This window comes from Atractosteus spatula, chromosome 8, assembly GCF_055471065.1.
Source record: "Atractosteus spatula isolate fAtrSpa1 chromosome 8, fAtrSpa1.hap1, whole genome shotgun sequence".
In the NCBI taxonomy this organism is placed as follows: Eukaryota; Metazoa; Chordata; class Actinopteri; order Semionotiformes; family Lepisosteidae; genus Atractosteus; species Atractosteus spatula.
The window spans coordinates 35876024-35892944 of NC_142713.1; the positions used below are offsets into that span (position 1 = coordinate 35876024).

The following is a 16921-nucleotide window of genomic DNA, read 5'->3' on the forward strand; positions in this document are numbered from 1 at the left end:
ACGATGATTTAGATTTAGTAAGATGATTGATCTTACTATGATGACTGCTCCAGCAGCCTTCTATTCCTCTCATGACAGTGTGATATTGACATCTTTTTGATCACTTGTTCTTACATTGTCATAGTCACTGATGTCCTATTGTTTTGAAAATGATTTTATCATGCTGTTTTGTACCTCTAGTTTTCTCTAAAGATGATGTCAGTGAGATTTGTAGGATAGGAGGATAACACTGGAACCGGCCTTCCCCATACAGTACCTTCCTTAACAGTGGTGCCTGTCCATACATTAGAAACCTGTCATATTCTCACATTGAAACCGCTGAGTAGGAAAATTTTATGTTTTTTAGGATGGTGGTCAGAACTGCAGTGTAAGAGTAAAATTGATAGCAAAACTGACACAATGTACTCAGTTGCCACTTTAACGTTGAGCTTTCCAGAAAAATGTGTAGCTTCTTCCTTCTTCCCTCTGATAACCTCTGCATGATTTCATGACAGGTCTCGCTGAGACTAGCAATGTAGATATTATACTGTAAGGATTCTCAGGTGACAATAATGGTCCACAATTTGAGTGATGCCAATTTCAGTGAAGCGGTTATCCACTCAGGTAAAGTGGGATGGCCTTTTGTTTTTTCAGATAAAGTTGGGGCATCTCTTCCTTCTGTTTCCATGCAAGGTGAGCAGAGAAGAGGCTAAAATGGACTGCTTGGTCACAGTAAACACACTCTACCATCATTTGACCAGCTCTTGCATGTGGATCCATGACTAGGGACTCCTGATGATCACATCTCCGGTCCCGTTTCTCTTGCCAGTCGTTATGAATGGATTTTATACACATCATGGGTGTTAGGCCATTGAAACCCCATGGAATCTGGAAGGAGTAGAAACTTCATCTGTCTTTGCATCCTTTGCAAAGTATGCCTTCTTCTTTCAGCTGCTTTATTGTTGATGTCTCTGTATTGTGTTGAACTTATTTCTGTCACCTTCAACCTAACTACTATATCATCTATGACTCTACCAAAACTCCAAATTGTTCTAATGGCTCTTAGGATTAATGGTACATGCAAATGCTTTATTTTAGTAAATAAAAATATATGGTTAAACACCATGCAGCCTAATGCAGCACCCTGTAAATGTATAGAAAACATTTTTTAAATTTCATACTTCCACATTTGAGCACAGTGGTACTTGTACATCTTTTCATTCTTTTATTCCTTTTATGCTCTATGCTAGTCTACACTAACATTCAGAGTCAAAGTGAATGCTACGATAGATATTAGGTCTTAGAAAAAACATTTTATATATTTTTTTCAGATATTATTTCCTCAATTACACTGTGGAAATAATGCAATGTATTTAATAGTTTTCCATTGGATTTTCTGCTTTTAGACTCACTAGGTGGTAGTAAAGAATAAAACACACTATAATAAGATCATCACTGTATTATATGTCTAGACGTTTATTTTACCAGAAGAGTGATAAAATGATTCTTCATACAGAAAAATCTATATACAGTATGAGCTCTAAGCAGTTGGTTATAAATATGTTTTATTGCCTTGTATAACTTCTGTATATATTTCCTACATGGTAAAAAATGAATAGTTTTCAGTGTGTATCATATAAAGCCCTTGCAGTGTTCAGTTTTCAGGAGCAACAAAACTGCTTCTAAAATCCCCATATTTAAAAGTTAGACTACCGTATGAAGCACATAAACCACAGCATATTGTAAAAAATGAGTTAAATATAAGTAAAAAGTTAAACACTAGTACAAAAATGGCAGTGACACATTTCAAAATGTCTTCCAATATTTTGCAGTATATCAGTTTACTATTACAATGTGCATAGATGCTTATTCACTGAATCTGTATATTATGCAAAAAGTTATTTATTTTTTCATTACAGCACAAACAATGTAGATTCGGAAGTCTGCCTGAATGTTTAAAACTCAAGATAATGATTACTTTCCTTCTACTTATGCTCTAACTGAAACACATCTGATTGAATTAACATTGTTCTCCTCTTCCTGACACTAACATTCTGTAATTACCTTTCAGATGGCCTGTCTCGTTTTAATTAATACAGTTACAAAAGATACTGATTAAAAATTGTTTTTGCTGAAAAGTAATGTAAGTGACTTATAGAAATGCATATATTGCTCCAATTTATTCATTTAAAAAACACTTCTGAAACTAAAAATGCAATGCATTCCTGATATCACAGTAATTTACATGAAAAAGTAGTAATTTCCCTTGCCTTCTATCAGCTGTGGCTCCTCAGAAGATTTCTTTACACTGCATATAAGGATATTCAAAATGTTTTAGGTTATTGACAGAGTGTAGTTTTCTGCTACACTATTATATTATAATAAAAACTACGAAGATTGAGAGGAAAATAGATGTTAATTTACATCAAGTTCCAAGTGAATTCTGTTTCACCATTTAGAATCCTACTTAGCATTTAGTTCATAATTATACATTAAAATATGTGATGTATGTTGAATGGTAGAGCATTCTGTTGGAGTAGTCTGTTACCCCGGTTACCATGGTAAACTGCAGCCAGCTGCCTCGTTGAGAAGACCTTACAGTGCATACAGTGGGATTATGCACGGTTAGACGTGTCTCACATGGGAACAAGTAATTGGTTTATTCCATGCTGAAAAAACAACATTTCGGCCGTGGAGCCTTCTTCAGGTGTGAGCTACCCACCTGAACTATGTGTCTCACATGCCTGGCAAGGCCCAAGGAAACAACATGATGTCTGGCAGACTCCATAATTCCAAATCAGTATTACAACACTGATCAACCTTGAATGCAAACTAATAAAACCACCAACCACTTTACAATTCACCAAAATCTGTTTCTAGTAGAAAACACCTACCAAGATTCATTCTATCCTCATTTTTAGTCATGTACAGTAATTAGTAAACAGAAAGTATAGTATTTGTTAAACAGGGTGATACTGTATATTGTTTTCTGCTCCTTTTTACCATACTAATTAAGCTGAAGTGTTTATTATTACCGAGACACACTGCACCCCTACCATTATTTAACTTTTTTATTTAATAGAATGTTCTATTATAGTTTGTCTTATCAGAATCTATAAATTATATTTACTCATTCTAGAGTACAGTATATTTCTCTATAATGAATTAAAAAAGCTTAAATACCTTAAATATTAAGCTCAAGAAAGGATGTAAGGTTGTAGTTCTTTTTAAATATTGTTTTGGTTTACACAGAATAAAAGATTTCCCAATGAATGTTGAATAATAGCCATTTAAGAAACAAATAAAAGATAAATAAATTGTTAGTGAAATCCTGAAACCACATTTATTTTGATTCAAATACAAAATAATCTTGCGATATTACTGAATAACCAATTTGGCAGCCTTTCATGCACAGTCTCATTCAGCATCCACATTAACCAGAATGGCATTTCATACCTACAGTAACAGAACTGCAATTTCAAGAGGAATTAGCACTTTGGCGTGCTTTTGTTTCTGGAGGCCTTTGTGGAGTTGGTTTCTATAATGATGAAAAGGTGCATCAAGGTCAGAAAGAAACATTTTACAACTAACAAAAAATACAATTTGGAAGTCATACTGTGTTCTCTAACCTGCTTTAGAGCTAGTGAGAAACCTTTGAAAGACTTGCATTTTGTGAGTTACAAATTTACAAATTCACAGCAAAGGAAACTGTATAGTAGATAATATTCAATACAATGCACTTCACTGGCCAAAGTATTTCATACACAGTACATATTAGGCCTAATGAGTCTACAGCAAATTAGGGTATATTTACAAATTCAACAAAATATCTACACACAAAAGCATAAAATTAAATGTAAACTTGATGCAAGTTATGAACACCCAAATTATGAAATTCCAGTATTTTCACTCACAAGGCTCTTGGCATTTCTACAAGGATTACAAGTTTTAGGCCTAATTGAATTTTTAATCTTTGTGACCGAACTTCCCAGTTCTCCTGTGTGCAAATGGAAGTTGAGGAAGCATTTGGTAAGATGCCAACATTTTGTGTGTTTCCAATATTGCTCCATTGCAGAGGTGTTTTTGAAAATGAGAATAAACAGAAAATAATGAGCAGCTACTGTACTTCTCAGACATTAAAGCTGCTACAGTATGTAATTGACAAAGCAAGGGAAACTACATTAATAGTTTCCCTATAATCGAATAATGGAATGGATATACTAAGTACCTTTTATGGTTAATTATTTTAGTTACTGATAGTAAAAAAAAGTATCATGTGCAGCCATAATAGTTAAGAAGCACATGCTAAGATGTTTTCTTCTATTTTCCTTTAACCAAAATGAAGCTTTTTTGTGAATGAATCTAGAAATAATACTGTCTACAAAGGCACTATTCACTGAAGGACGCTCACCACCCATTTTGTGAGACTGCAAGAAGAGAGACAATTGTTTTGTTTTAAACATTTGAGCGGACATACAGTAAGCAGACTTTTTGTTCAATGCTAAAGGCAGGACTCTGAAACATTAACACACACATTTAAAAAAAAACACCTTTACATCACTGGCTGCCTTGTTGGTTGGAATTGCAAATACAGTAGCAAAAATCAGTGTGTTATGTTAATGGTTTTTGATATTTTTAGGTTGTTTGAGCATCCTTTTTAATTAGTGCAATTGCAATATGAAAAATCTCTGTTGAAAAAAATTACTACACTGACCCAAGTCTTGGTATATTTGTGAGAATATGCTGAATCTTTAAAATATTAAGGTGACTACAAGTACTATAAGATCAGAGCCCTATGCATAAACATACATCCTCAATTTCCAATCTATATATATTTTTTTTCTGCAATTATATACAAACAGCTCCTGTCTTGCAAAAAGACATATAATAATAGCTATACATTTAGTCACAATTTCCAAAGCAATGTCCACAAAGACATTGATGCCTTTTTTAATATAATACCAATATAACACTTTGACAATAAAACAAAATTCATACCCAGTAATTCAGATGTGCACTGTATAGTCAAAAATGAATCCACTGCTTTAACTGCATACACTACGTTTTTCTTTGTGTGCTATAATGTGTGATAGAAGATTATTTTTAGTTATTATTCTCATGCACTATATTAGAAGCAGATGAAAGATGTTGGGTTTTATGCAGTTTACTTGCCAATTCATTATGATTAGAAAAAAATATATTTATGCAAAGAATAACAGAACAAAAACACATCCCAGTTCTCTTTATCACCAAACATGTTAGGCAGTCTGCCTATTCTTGCCGTACATTCTCCATATTGCTTTTATGTTCTCTTAGAGCACCTAGCCTATTTCTCTTGTCATGGTTTCATACATTATGTGCATGTAGTGGCAGGTCACAGTGTAATGGAACAGCCTGTGAAATGAACGTGTACAGTCACTTGAGAAGTTCCAACTTCCAGATTACACAAAGGAGTTCATTGCATTAACTGGAGAAGGAGCTTCAGAACTCTCATTTCCTTCTGCGGTATCCTTTTCCTTCTTTCCGCTATACTGTCCAATAAAAGATCCATCTTCGTTGAACTGTCCTTCTCCGCCTTCTCCGTAGTCAACTAAACTGTCGTCACTGTCCTCTTTCTTAACTGTCCCATTGGAAGGAGTCCGGCTTCCTTTTAATGGTTTATGGTCTTCTGTGTCACTACGAAACAAATAATATTCAGCCATTTTAGGTGTCAATTTCTTTCTGTTTTCAATGGAGCAAAAAAGGCAAAAAAAACATGCCACCAATATACATTAGATACAGTATGCATGTCCTTTATTATACATAAATACGTTAAAATATATTCTGCAATGACTTGAATTAGAGTGTGGCTCAGACATGCTTTTAGAAAACAATGCAAATTTAATCCATTTCCCTATTTTATGATGATATTTGGTTAAACCTTGATTAATAAAACCCAACACTTAATGGACAGAAAACAAAAGTGATTAATCCAACAGTGAGAGTGGTTGGATTTCATCATGAAACAGGGAACTATTTTCATTTTTGTTCACTTTATTTTGATTTCCCCTGTAAGCCAGTAAATGCTAACAAGTCAATGATTTTATGAAAGATGCTAGCTGTGTATTGTCATCAAACACTTTTTCACCAAAACCTTTATTGACAATGAAAAATGAAAATCCAACGCAGTGATGCAAATAAATTACAAAGCATGACTTCAGCCCAAAAATAATAACAAACAACCAGAGGACCAAGTAACTGCCAAAACAAAAAAGCTGTTTTTGGCTGACAGTTAGTCCATGTTAACTATAATAATGATAGCCAGAGATGGTTCATGGCAGTGAATGATGCATAAGTATCACTTAAGCGATTTTAAAAAAGCTTTTCCAAGTGCCATTAATATTAGGCAGACACCACTGACTGCATAGTCATGTGTATCATGTTGCGCATGCCAGACTTGCAGTTACCTCCTTACCTTTCAAGTGACCTATATTTCCCATTATAAAGAATGCAGAAGGAACAAATGAAAGTTGTCTAAGAGGAAAAGTGAATTCTTATTCCTGTCAGTCCTGACCCCACAATCTGCCATGAAATACTTAATGAAAACACAATTATTGCATCACAAGTAATAACGTTTTTTTGCAATAAAACTGTATTGCAGCTTCAAAGAATGGCATCTGTTAACCCCTGTTTCTCTGTAATTTCTACATTGACGTCTTAAGTCTTTGTCTTTTACTAATGTATGATTATTAACAATAAATACAATGAAAATTCACAATAGGGCAATTAATGTAGGTGCCACTACTGAATCCCTTCTGATTATAATAGTACAGAGTGCTTGAACATCTCTTACAAAACAGGAAAAGTCTAACATAACAAAACACTGGAATAAACTAAAACTATAATAAAAAGGTCCTACAGTAAGTACAAGTGATCAAGAATAATGCTACTTTCTACTAAACTCTATGTTTTTCAGCTTTTCTAAACATTTTCTTCATTTTGCAATCATTTTGACCTACAGTACACTTCTTTGGATTTATCTAATACAGTATTTTATTTTATTAATCTATAGAAAAGTGGCTAAGTGGTAAGTGCGCATTTAAGATTGATTACTTCTTCAATAACCATTACCTTAAAACAGGCTTAATCATGTCAAATAAAAGGTTTCCAGTAAAGTCAAAACACAAAAGAAAGTGTATTTTATTTGTATCTTTATTGACTAATAGTTTGTGTCAGTTTGGCTAAAGGGATGGTATTTCTAGAAATTGTTGTATACGCTTAACACTCAGAAAGACTTTATATTACACATTTTGCCTTTTGATTCACAACAATGACTTTTTCATACTTGAAAATGACAGAAAATATTTGTTACTTATTTTTTAAAGTGATGTATTGAATGGCAAAGGCAAACCTTTAAACAGAAACTTTAGTATTGTGTACATAGATATACTGTATATTTCAAATGTATCTTTCTTCTTCCATATTTATTACATTTTAATCCACTCCAATGAAGACATTTTTACATCAAGCAAATTATAAATTTAGTAGCCATGCACAATATACAACATTCTTTTTATAGCATAAGGTTTAAAGCACTTGACTATATATAAACATATACATTTAAAATGTAATACATTATATAAAAGATAAATAATTAAAAGCAGTGGTTTGACTATCACATACCACAGAGTAAGTAAATCTGAACATTGCTTAAGAGAAAAATCTTAAGAGCAAAACAGAAGTAAAGTGCATAAAAGAACTGTTTAAGATTGCAATTGAAGAAGTAGCCTTACAAAACAAAAGAGCTGGTTCTGAAAGCCTTAAATTATAACATTTAAAAAATGTAACTTTGTTAAGACTGCCATGTTATACACACAACTGTGCAAAACACATTAGACACAATCTGAAGCTAAAATATATCTGTGATGTGAACATCAATAATTTAACAGCCCTCACAAGTATTTTTACCTAATTAAATAACTTTGATAGCTATTAATATAGCTGAGTTTGGGTCAACAGAAACTAAGTTTATTATTTATCAATATTGAATTTGTTAATCAGGATCTACAAAAACCGGATCAAAAGAATTCAAAGTAGCTAAGCATACATATGCAGCTAATAAGAAGGAGCTAATCTATCACAATTTCTAATAAAATCTAATTGAATCAGACAGGTGTTCCTTGTCATTAAAATCATTTATTTTTATCCAGCATTCATGAACCAAAAAGGATACTTTGTATATTACAAAATAGAAATGAGAATTTTTGTTTTCAGTTATCTGAAAACAAAGAGGCTAATATCGGCAGAAAATCAAAAACTTTGTTTTTTGAATAAAACAGAAAAATAATTAAAAAACAATAGGACAGTGCAAAATGTCTAGAACTTTGCACAGTGGTGTATATGTGTTTTTTAATTAATCTGTATAAAGAAGTAATTTTAATCACTCATATACTGTACATACTGTATTTCATACAAAGTTAACAGTTTTGATGAATGAAGATTCACACATGATTTAGAAGTGAACAACAAAATATGTAGGCCTCTCATTGGAGTGTGTATACATTTTGTCAAGATAACTTTTTTGTTATGGTTTTGCTCCAAAAATTCACAATATCAAAAAATGAAAATCACTGGATGGCTTTACAACACAATGTAGCAAATACAAGCCATGTGCAGAAGAAACAAGAGTTGTCCACCACTCATACAATATAGTTAGATGCAGTACATCATTCCATGACACATTTGTGCTTTGGCTGAAATAAGGCTTAATGTTCATTATATTAAGATCTGCATGTTTTCTGTTATTTCTTTAATCTGTCATCAATTTAAAGTCCACCAATTGCTTGCTTTTTCATGTGCAGCTGTAGTTTAAAGATGTACAGTATACTTTCCAACAATAAATAATCTGATGCACATTGCTCCAGACCTGCTGGTACAAAATTGCTCCATGAGTATTGTAAGGGCACAGAGGCACTTCTCACCTGTATTCACCGAATGTCCCATCATCCTCTTTCATTGGTTGGATTTCTGGGTCTGCATGAGCATCTTCCTTTTCTTTCACTGTAAAAGTAGAGTAACGGACATGTGTGTTCTAGAAAAACAGCTCTTTCATGTTGAAGACTCCAGACAAAGCATACAGAAATTTAACTAACCTGGGTACTTGCCGCCTTTATTTCTCTTTATGAAGCATATTATCAGCAAGACCAATATAAGGAGGGCAATGGCACACATCAAGCCAATGAACCATCCCTGGGTGGCAATATCTACCTGTCGACTTGCCATTGCTAGACACATTAAAAACAAAGGAGACAAAGAAGATGTGTTAAAGAAAATTCAATTCAGAAATTAGTTTTTCTGAAACATTTGGGAAATGAAAAAAAAATTCTCCCAGATTAGCTTTATTCACTAAATTACTTTGTATTTAAAATCCTCATTTCCACACACAGTGGCAGTGTTAATAAACAGAATTACAATCGTCAGACAGTACCTTAAACATACAGAAAGCAATACGGTACATAGATTTGACATGTAAAAATAATCCTTCTTGTCCCTTTAAAGTCCCTTAAAAATATACTTGGCAGTATATGCTTTGTGTGCACAATGGAAAAGTCAATGGGTTAATAATTACAAAAGAAATATCAAAAACATGCATGAAAGGGTCCATGCCAGGCAACATAAAATATTGAAAAGATGATGTTATCAGAAACATCTCTGCATAAGCAGCTTGTTACACTGTTTGATTTAAAATATCAAGTCAGCACTAATACTGTATGTCTGATCCCCATATTAAATCAACATCTCCATGCAAAAAAAGGTACTTATACAGTACATTCTGAAGCTGGTCATTAAGAATACAGTACAGACAGTACTAAATATAGTAATCCTCTGTTTAATACAGAAAAGGAATCCATTTAATACATAATACAACATAATCTAAAAATCCAACTGAAGCTACACAAACTGTGAGCCTTCTGTAGATGTATATTGACTCCCTTTATTCAAAGACATTTTATATGAACATTTTTTCTTCTGAACTTCATATTTTACTTTCAATATTGGAAAGCTACTGTAACCAACATGAATAAATAACTTTTATGAAAATTATTCAGAGACAAAAACAGTTCAAGAAAGGAAACAGAAATATTACTGACAAAGCAAATGAACTGAGCATGAGAAACAAGCAGAAAACTAATTTCACTATTTAAGAGTGCAGGAAATCTAAACCCTGATAAGATCACAGCGTATGGTTAATATTAAAACTCTGAAATTTGCAATACAAAAAGTTGTTTTTGAGATTTCTTAACAAATTAAGTAGTCAATATAAATTTGTTTTATTCTACAGGGCTTCCCATGCACATGAGCACTGTATTTGTTTTAGTAAATAGTGAAAATTCAAGCAAACACAAATACATCAACGTTTCAACATTTTGAATGGAAGATTTTCATGGAGATTCAATTTATCAGAAAACATGAGGCAGAATTTTGTTTTTTGCCGACAAGTGCTGCCTCACCTGGAACAGTTATAATAAGCTCTTCCGTACTCTGAATTGTTTCATCGGATTGATCTTTAGCAACAACTCGTACTTTATATGACATTCCTGGCTTTAACCCTTTTATCAAAAAGGACTGAGAGCCATTTACAAACTCTTTTTTCCAATCTTCTTTACCTAAAAGATTTTAGGAAGAGAATGAATTTGAAAAAAGGAAATAAACCTACATTTGGAGTTCTCTGAATTATCAAGAAGTTTAATGCATCATCACTGATGTTACATTGACACATGTTCATTGTCTAGTTCTTATTAACTAAATACTATGACAGTCTTACTAAGATTTACTCTTAGAGACTGATTAAAATGATATCTGGGGTTGACAGTAGTAATACTGCTGTATCTGACAAGTTAACACATTGTGTTAAAAGCAGTGGCCAAACAGCAAATTATTCATAACAAAATAAAGCAGGAATAATGTCTATGTTACTTCTGCATTTGTATTGTGACTATTAATTATATCATTAAAGGTTTAATTTTTATTTTCTCTATAAATCTATAAAAAAATACATTAATACATTAATACTTGGAATGCAGGTGCAATGTTTAGACATATAAAATCATGTTTATACAGTACCAAAAAATTTACTAGAAAGAGATATTAACCACTGCTTTACTTTTTCAATGTTTTGGAGTATCAGATATATGTAAAAAACCCAAAATTAAAACTGAAAGTATAATATATACTGTATAATATATAAAACAATTGAATGTTATAGGGTGTCTTTAACATTTTAATTTAAATTTAAATAATTTAAATAATATATACTGTATATATACAGTGCTTCGGATTTGGAAAGGGTTGGCAAGTGAAATTCTTAAATTCATATCCTACTTGAATTTGCTGGATTTCATTTTTTTTCAACTATCGCTGGTTTAATTTAATGAACAGTAATCTTAGGCTATATTTGGATGTACATGTGGTTTTTATTTCCATAATTATTTGTATTTTGTTTGAAGTTTTGTAGTGCAACTACTGTACAAATATTTTGTACTTGCAAACATTTTAGTCAACATATTTTAGTTAAATAAAAAAGAGAAATAATTTTTATGGCAAAATGGCATATCCAATAGTCCATACAAAACACACCAATAAACACAGGCATTTTGCATTATTGAACATGTGGATAGTTATAAAAACAAACTCCAAGGGGCACAATTTGGTGCAATTAATTTTAAGGATCTCTACCATTCCCCTACAAAAACCGAAACACTGCATGAGTTTGCAAAAATATATAATAGGTCCTGGATATACTGAAAAATACAATACATTACAATACTATACATGAGGGGTCTCGAACCTAGTTCCTGGAGGTCCTGCTGTCTTTTGTGTTTTGTTCTACCTGAGTTCTAAGTTATGTATTTGGTCTAATTATTTAATTAACTTCATGATTGTAAAACTTCGAACTAGGCTCAGGGTGTTTTAAAAGTTAATTGTAATTTTCAAAAAAGGGACATGAGTACTTGAGTACTTCTCTGTGAAAGATCTTAAGAAAAACTTCTGTGTATATCAAAGAAAATGTCATGTCATTTGCCAAACCGCTTTATACCATACAGTGTTGCAGGAAGCCAGAGCCTACCTGGTAAGCAACAAGCGCAAGGCAAGGTACTGTACACTCTGGACATGGTGCCAGTCCATTGCAGGGCAAGGGCAAGCCAATCGTACATGGGGACAATTTGGCGGCCAAGGTAAAGACCAAGGGGGGAAATTTGGTCTGGACACTGGGATAACTCCCTACTCTTAACGAGAAGTGCCCGGGGATCTTTAATGACCATTGAGAGTTAGGACCTCGGATTAACGACTCATCCGAAAGACGGCGCCCACTACAGTATAGTGTCCCCGCCACTATACTGGGGCATTAGGACCCACACAGACCGCAGGGTGGGTGCCCCCCACTCGTCCCACTAACACCGCTTCAAGCAGCAAACAAGGTTTCCCAGAAGGCCTCTCATCCAGATACTGACCAGGCTTAACTCTGCTTAGCTTCAGTGCGTAGCTAGTTGAGAGCTGCAGGGTGATATGGCTGCTTACAGTATATCAAAGAAAATAATAAGACTAATTGTTTAATTGCTTACTGGGGGCTGGAACAAAAAACAGGAGATACAAGGACCTCCAAGAACAGAGTCTGAGACCCCTGCTAAATGCTACAGGAAAAATACTAAGAGTACACAAGATACGTACAAAATAAGTTTGGCAGTAGGTGAGAAAGAACCTTAGCTTTGTCTTTTTATCCAAATGAATAAAAACATGCAGAACAGTCATATAACAGAGACAAAAGTAACTTTTTGTCAACTTTGCTAGAAAACAGTCAAAAACTGTTTCAAGGACACTTTGCAGCTCTACTTTTGAAGGTAGATTGATTATTGATGAATTGATGAATGATTAACAACAGTAATTTGACTGAATTGATTTGTCTAACAAAAATGAATTGATTATTTAACAAGATTTAGGATGGACAACACAACTGAACTCATAATATATCACCTTACAAAAGGGTTGAGTGATATTGATTTTCATTCTAAAGCTGATCTAAATTAACTGAAATTAATTGAGAAGTGAAATCACCAGTTGATCAGAAGCTTATGGGAAAGCTCCCATGAATTCTACAGGGCTATGGATGTCCCTTGAAAACCAGAGTTAGCCTACCAAAAAACTCATTAACCACACAGAGGTGGAGAAACGTGTACAGTACATGTTTGGAGACATACTGCTCCTTTTCAGATCAAGAGATAAAACAGCAAGGGATTAAATGCAAATTGGAGGACAGACATTGTTTCTACCTGCTCTGTGCATCACTGCAGATATTCCTTTAAAAGTGCTGTTTTGCAACAGACCAAGGATTCCTCAGCTATCTTTATCATGCCCTCCTCATGTCCATATGTACAGTCCAGTTGTGATTGATAGCCTTGGCTACAAGTGTACAAATGGACAAGTGTTGTAGCCCACTCAGATGCCAGAAAATGTTCTGCATATATTTTTTATTCAGTATACCTATAAACTGCTGACAAAGCTGCAAGGTCACTGAGTCACCCACCACCTAACTCTTTAGTGCCAGTACCGGTAAGGTTTAACAACAAATCTTAAGAGCAACTAGTGAAATGATGGCTTACTGTTTTCTACTATATATTCAACATAAACATTCTTATCTGGTCCCCAGTACTCCCAACTGATAAAAGCCCCATCCTCTGACACGGAGGTGCTAACGTTTCCAAACGCGGGAACAACGGGACGCACTGAGTATGTAACAAGAGAGAACATACACTGTAAAACTAACAGGTCAGAAAGAGGTTAATCAGATGGAAGAATGATTTATTGTCAACATGTAAATCTAAAAAAAAATAGACAAAATTTCACATCGATGCAAATTCCCTTGGTCAAAGGTTAAAATTAGTTTATCTCTTGGCATTATCTCTATTTAGTTTTTTTTTAGATTTCACATAGTTGCAAATTCCCTTGGTCAAAGGTTAAAATTAGTTTATCTCTCGGCATTACTTCTGTTTAACACTTGTAACAGTTTTTCTGGATACTAGTTACATTAAACTAATATGCAATTATCCATTTAATTGAAGCTGATTTAATTTTTAAAGTGTTTGAGAATACAAGTCAGCTGTATATTACTCATTTAATTTTTTAATGTCAAATGTTTGACAATGCTTGTTTAGTACAATATTCATTTTGACAAAGAGACAGCAAATGTGACATTAAATATTACATATTTAAACTTTAAGGTAAATCTACCGTTATTTTTGCTAATATGTTTACCTTAACAAATTAAACTTGCAAATTACTTCTATGTAAATCATAGCATATGAACAGCATAAAATCAGGCAAAATCTTTACTGAAACAAATGTTTTAATTAGAACCACCCACTCTTTTCATTTGAAGTAAATCTGGAAGACAGTTCTTAATCTCCTAAAGCCATATTATAAGCCTTGTACCAGCACAGGGGGAATCAAAAAGAACACATTTTCTCCAAGGATATTCAGCTGTAAGAGTCTAAACTTTTGTTTTAGTTAAACTAGCAGTGTTTGTTGTACAACACTGCATATTCCCGAGTGTCTTATAACCAGAATTACAATTGATCTGGGGAGTTATACAACTCTCATTAACAATGCCAGCTCATAGGTACTTGGCCAGTAAGATACCTGAAGATACCGGGCAAGTCAGGAGCTGCTGTTCTGTGCCACTCTGAGGAAAAACCTTATTGATTCAAGCCCACCCAGCTCTCAAAGTGTTTTGCCAGTTATTCAATGCTACTTGAGTAATGTTTATACAATGTATCCAATGTAAACTGGGGCACTATCCCAAGCCAGAAATATCTGGACTGCAGGATCTGTACTCTGATGAAATGTATTACCAGTCATGAAACTGAGACACTGGAACTAGTACAGTATATCCAGGTCACAAAAATAATAGTAACTTACAGCAAATTGTAATGCACATTTATTCAATTACACAGATAATTGCATACTCATGTTTAAAAATTAATTATATATAAAAGAAGTATCACTATTACATTTAAGTTAAAAAAAGTGACAAATGTGATATACAGTAGAAAGAAAAAGTCTTCTGAAATATTTCAGATCTCTAGAAGGTAATACTCATTAACAGTTTCTTGACTAAAGAAATCGATGTACCCTTGTGGAATGGGGGGCGCAGAGTTTGTATAAGAGGGGAAGTTAGAAGAGGGGATTCTGTGTATCCTGGAAGAATATGGAAAGGTATAAGGTAAACGACATAAAAGACACTAGAATGTCAGGCAATTGAACAAAGTTAAAAAGACAGTAAAAGACACTTAAAAGTAGCAGGCATGCAATACGTACAATGTCATGCAAGTTACTTAATGAGCAAGCAAGAAAATCTAAAATGTTGAAAGAAAAATTCATATTTTTAGATATGAATGACGTTATCTGGTGCATACTTAAAGTAGAATACAAAGTTAAAACATATAGATCACTGAAAGAAAGATTTAGCAAGAAACCTTTTACAAAAGCATCTTAATGTGAAGCATATGTCACTTGTTGGTTCTACCACTTGTGTTGTGTCAATGCATGTGAAATGTTTTGAACAGAATACATCGTAGTTTTCTAATATGTATACATAGCTGTGACTTCAATGCACTGCAAAAGCCATTGGACAGAATTTTAAAAGAGAGGTACATGCAAATTCAGATTTCCTCTCTAAGGGTAAATTAGCAAAGCTCTCTCTTAAAATAAAAATCATTTTATTCAATGACATGCAATCACTTGATTTCATTATGATTTTACCTTTGCCCGCATCTACTGCGGACTGAAGAAAATGAGCTTTGAAAAAAACATAGAAACAGAGGGAACCAATGTAAATTCAGGAAGACAACTCAGAGTAATCTGCAAAATGGTACCTGTTTTCCTAAAGGAGTCAATCAATTTGAAGGACAATATTTACAATGCAAGTGTCAGCAATCAATCATGTAAGATAAGGCAAACTGTGTAATAATTTCTTATCTTTTTGGAATACTTTACAATTAAAGAAGGAAAATAAACAAATGGAATCCAGTTAGGAAAACAGGATCTACAAATCACTCAAACTAGAAAACACTGAAACATTAGTTTTTGAACTATTGTACAACGGATTGATTATGTAAACTAATCAAGGACCCAGAGTCTAGAAGATGCTTCACTCAAACAATGGAGGGGGTTCAGCCTTTATGTAAAATACAAGGTTAAATAAGCAGCCTTAGATCTCTTTACAAGTGTAAAATACATATTATTCTCTGAACACACCAAAAAAATGATCACTTTAACACTGAATGTACACAACTCATTATACATACAGTACAGTATATTAAGCAGAACAGCATATGGTCTCTGCCAATATCATAAAATTAAAAACTAAATTCAGTTCAACTACACAACATATTTTCCCAGAAAACGTCTTATATTTTAATATACTGTATAGATATGTGTGTGTTAGTCTGGTCAATTGTACGTAAGTAAGAAGACTGAAAACCAAATGAAAAGACTAAAATTTAAATGAGAAATTTCCCTCTTCCATGTGCAATGATTCTTCCAATGTCTCTTCTAGTAAATCAGCCTGATCTACAGGCTGTGCTTCTGCAACAAGATGATAGATCTTCTTTGCAAAACAACAGTAACGTTGCATCCAGAATACATCTAGCTCACTAAATTATTGCACTTATATAATCACTTATTATTGCATTTTCATTAGCTTTCAACAGTTTAAAAAAGGAAATACACATTATTTCATGTACATAAATGAGTGCAGATCATAAAACTGAATTTAACTGTCAGAATTCTAACCTCTTGTCTTTCAGTCCAGGTCTCTACACAAAAATATTTAGTTGATAAAAATTTGAAATTAGAAGATGAGATTTTAATTTTTCCCATATGTTATATTGGCATATACTGTATTATA

General features: G+C 33.3%; 1 protein-coding gene across 5 annotated transcripts in view; it reads right to left on the reverse strand.

Annotated features, from left to right (window-relative positions):
* Nucleotides 1-3303: 3303 nt before the first annotated feature.
* The window catches only part of nrcama (neuronal cell adhesion molecule a), a 146651-nt gene continuing 133033 nt past the window's right edge, over nt 3304-16921 (reverse strand). For 3 of the 5 annotated variants that reach the window (XM_088922573.1, XM_088922572.1, XM_088922571.1), the window contains 7 exons: nt 15775-15810; nt 15145-15210; nt 13617-13739; nt 10470-10625; nt 9111-9242; nt 8940-9018; nt 3304-5655 (listed from right to left, as the gene is read on the reverse strand). In XM_088922573.1, coding sequence (XP_088778699.1) covers nt 5421-5655; nt 8940-9018; nt 9111-9242; nt 10470-10625; nt 13617-13739; nt 15145-15210; nt 15775-15810 — 827 coding nt within the window. In that variant the 3' untranslated portion in view covers nt 3304-5420. The remainder of the gene's footprint in view (nt 5656-8939; nt 9019-9110; nt 9243-10469; nt 10626-13616; nt 13740-15144; nt 15211-15774; nt 15811-16921) is intronic. The other 2 variants (XM_088922574.1, XM_088922575.1) reach the window with 1 other exon arrangement.